The sequence below is a fragment of the Scaptodrosophila lebanonensis genome, unplaced genomic scaffold (assembly GCF_003285725.1).
Source record: "Scaptodrosophila lebanonensis strain 11010-0011.00,11010-0021.00 unplaced genomic scaffold, SlebRS2 tig00000061-arrow-pilon, whole genome shotgun sequence".
Taxonomy (NCBI): Eukaryota; Metazoa; Arthropoda; class Insecta; order Diptera; family Drosophilidae; genus Scaptodrosophila; species Scaptodrosophila lebanonensis.
This window is the reverse complement of record NW_022060554.1, coordinates 4,893,488-4,897,299: the sequence shown is the minus strand read 5'-3', so window position 1 is coordinate 4,897,299 and position 3,812 is coordinate 4,893,488. Positions and strand designations below refer to the sequence as shown.

The following is a 3,812-nucleotide window of genomic DNA, read 5'->3' as shown; positions in this document are numbered from 1 at the left end:
ATTATCGAAAATATTTACAATGAAAAATGTTAAGATTATTCTTTTGTCTGAATCATTTCGGATTAATTTGATAACGAATTAAATTGAATCCACTACTGTATTTGCAAAATGCAATTTTAAAAATAAAACTTCAACAATATCGATACAGCTCACATCTCGTTGTTTCCTCATTAATATGCAAAGGAGAAGAGTTCCGTGTTTTGATATAAAATTACTTTGCAAAACTTCCACTATTTGAGAAGCAAATAAAATGAATCGACAAATGAATTCCTTAAAACTGCACTTGTTTATAGAACTGAGGAATTATTTATTTATTTCAGGCATTCCCATAAAATTATTTATTGAATTTAGGCATTCCCATAAACAATTTCCATCTGTACTATACTCTATGAGTCCATATACTTAGATGCTTTTGAGTTCATTCCATTTCTTTACTAAGCACAGCGAAATAACCCAGCTCGAAGAAATTCCAGCTCGATGTCAAGGCTGCGCCGAGCTCTGTCGGCGACAAAACCCAGAGACAAATTTGCAGCCGTTTCAGTGTCCAAGGAAAACCAAAAGCGGAATACCAAAGCGAAAAAGGCCACCCGAAAATCTACACAGCAGCCGCTGTCGCTCAGGTATGATGACGTCAAGCCGTAGCCGACGCTATAGGCTGGTACACCCCAAGCGCGAAACGCGAGCGCCAGAGCGAGATGACAATAGGGTGGCAAAGCGGCGCGCGCAGAGCAACGAGCAGCAAGCAGCGAGCGAATCGGGCACGAGCAATGCAAATTGTCGACTTGAGCAATGGCCGGCAGGATGCGTGCGTCAGTTGCGTTTCGTCATTGCGTGCGTTCAGACATCTAGCACGATTAACGCGAAGTTACGAATCGAATCTGACTGAACCAACAGTCTCTATAGATATTTAGGGGACCATCGCGCGTGTTTTGTGTACATATATATATATATATACATGTATGTGTGTGTGTGTGTATTATAATTCCTGACAACTGGATCGCATAGTTATAAAAGATATTGTGACTGTCGTGACCTTTGAGGCAACGAACGATGAGCGCGCGCTCCGTGTCGCCGAAGGTGCTGCTCGATATAAGCTACAAGCAAACGCTGCCCAGCATCATGGAGCTGCAGCACAATGTAATTAAGCTGATCCAAGAGGAGCAGCAGGCTTATATGCAGGCGGCCAGTGGACATCACTACATGCAGCAGCCTTCACCTGTGCAGCAAACACAACAACAACAGCAGCAACAACAGCAACAGCAGCAGCACTATGCAGATTATGCGGCCTATGGCATCACAGAGCTGGAGGAGACAGACTACAACATACCGAGCAGCGAGATTTTGAGCACCAGTAGCAATCACAGTGCACACAGCTCGGGCACGCCGCCCACACAGCCGCATGGGCCGCCGATGGAGCTGAACAATAACAACAGCTGCCACACTTTTGCCCACCACCAGCAACCACAGCAAGATGAACTGACCGCCTCCCACGATTACATTCTCAACGAACATGGCAAGCGAGTGAGGAGTAGTAGCGACTACGCCAATAGCCTACTCCAGCCGGAGCACAAGAAATCGCTGGTGCAGCAACAACAGCCAAACGGAAACGGATACATGGACTACTTGCCCACCACATTGGACGAGGTGGCCCAAGGGAATCAGAACAGCGCTTGCGCATCGCCCCACTTCGAATTTTCTTCCGCTGCAGAGGATGAGGAGCTGCTCGAGCACAAAACCAATGTATTCAAGTATAGCAGCTACAACGGCCACACTGCCCCTCAGCCACAACAGCATCAGGCAGTTCCGCCTCTGCTGCACTTCCACGGCAGCAATTACCGCCAGCAGCCACCTGCCACGCCCTACGACGCCTACGAGCCGGCCAACTCGCTCAACGGCAGCGCCTACTCCAATTCCGATCGCGACGATGGCTACGCGGCTATGAGCGGTTATGCCAAGGATGAGGATCTGGAGCTAGGCATAGGCCCCAACTGTCTGGCGGAAGATGGCAGCCTGCTTCATGATGAGTCGGCAGGAAACAAGGCATTCCGAAAGCCCCGGCGGCGCATCAAACGGAAGCCCAGCAAGTGCGAGGAAACGGATGAGTTCAGCAACCAGCGGGTGATGGCCAATGTGCGGGAGCGCCAGCGCACACAGAGCCTCAACGATGCATTCAAGGCCCTCCAACAGATAATACCCACACTGCCCAGCGATAAGCTGAGCAAGATACAAACGCTCAAGCTAGCCACGAGGTGAGTTTTTGGCAATTAAGCGAACGTTTCGCGTTACTGGTTTTCCAGGACACGGGGCATTTCCGGCTTGGCAAAGTCGGGCTTAACCCAGTTTTGCGGTTTAACCGCGCAGCTACCTGAGTTCGAAAGCGGCGCCTGGGATTTTACGCAATTCACTCACCACTGAATGGTTCTCTCCCTTTGCAGATACATTGATTTTCTCTGCCGCATGCTCAGCTCCAGCGACATATCCCTGCTGAAGGCGCTCGATGCGAGTAGTGGCAATGGTCAAAATGGATCCAGCTATGCCAGCACGCTTTTGAGCGCCGCCGCGAATGGCGCCGAGGCTGATCTCAAGTGTCTGCGCAAGGCGAATGGTGCGCCAATCATACCGCCGGAGAAGCTGAGCTATTTGTTCGGAGTCTGGCGGATGGAGGGCGATGCACAGCATCAGAAGGCATAGCAAAGGCCGTGCTGTCCATGATGCGGATGCAAATGCAGATACGGATACTGATGCGGATACGGATAGTGATGATGCCAATGTGGTTGTTTGGGGCTTCCATAACGACGAGAATTCCATTGTGAGGGCGGCGAGCGGCCAGCACTTTTTAGCACTTTCCATTTAGCTTACTAAGTATAATAAATACTATTTAAAATTATTTAAAGCGCCAAAATGTTAACTCCTAGCTCAGTAAGTCAATTAATTTTACTTATATATTTTATTTAGATATATAGCCAGCCATAAATTAATTGTAAGTGTTGCCTCGAACCAAACGAAATACACAATTAAATACATGCCAAAAATCATGGACGCCATTTTCTTTATTTTTTCCTTCTTCTCTCATCTGCCTTCCCCCATCCCCAATATGCCAAATGCCTCTCCCATTGTTCAAGAACTGAGTAACCATAATAATGAAAACTGCCATAGCCCCCCATATCAGAATTTTTCTCCATTAAATTAGGCGCGAAAATGTCGCTGCCGTTTGTAGGGTGAGCCGACAAGTCGGTAGCGTACTCGTACTATATACATACATACATATGTACATTTTATATGTAGTAGGTATATGTATGATATGTAGGCACTTTATATGAAGCGACGACATACTTAGAGCGTAACGTCATGCGGAGACATACAAACATCGACTTGTGTTGCAGCAGTGGCAGCCAACGACGCATCGACGAACGGTTGTGGCAGGCCTTCATGTGGATATATGTATCTTTCAGATACATACTACATATATTCAGTGCAAGGCAAGTCATGGGAAGCAGCAGAATCAGCAACAGCAACAACTACGACACATCCACATCCGGTGATTTATGTGCATTTGCTTTTTGTTTCTACTGCTACTGTTTCAGCTCCGCCTCCAGTGCCACATAAAATGTTTACAAAGTACAAAGTATTTATGTCGCCAAAATGCCTATTTAAAATTTTCATAATTAGTTCAGTCGCCACAGACAGAGCCGGCCAAGCATTCGACAGAGACACTGCCTTCAAAGACTCGCATATCGCTCAGCAAATACAGAAACACAACTACTTACGAATATCGTTTCTGCATCTTTTTAGTTTTTAACTTAATTGCTTTT

The 3,812-nt window shown here is 46.9% G+C and overlaps 1 protein-coding gene across 1 annotated transcript; it reads left to right on the top strand.

The window, feature by feature from the left end:
- The first annotated feature begins 1,050 nt into the window (after positions 1-1,050).
- LOC115624861 (protein twist) lies at positions 1,051-2,911 on the top strand. Its single transcript, XM_030519707.1, has 2 exons — positions 1,051-2,249; positions 2,436-2,911. The coding sequence occupies exons 1-2, from the start codon at positions 1,051-1,053 to the stop codon at positions 2,689-2,691; spliced, it is 1,455 nt and encodes a 484-aa protein (XP_030375567.1). The 3' UTR covers positions 2,692-2,911.
- Positions 2,912-3,812: the final 901 nt, after the last annotated feature.

Bases quoted from the DNA above. Each gene is read 5' to 3' on its own strand.
- LOC115624861 (XM_030519707.1), top strand. From the start codon at position 1,051: ATGAGCGCGCGCTCCGTGTCGCCGAAGGTGCTGCTCGATATAAGCTAC. The intron at 2,250-2,435 runs GTGAGTTTTTGG...CTCCCTTTGCAG, and splicing joins ACGCTCAAGCTAGCCACGAG to ATACATTGATTTTCTCTGCC.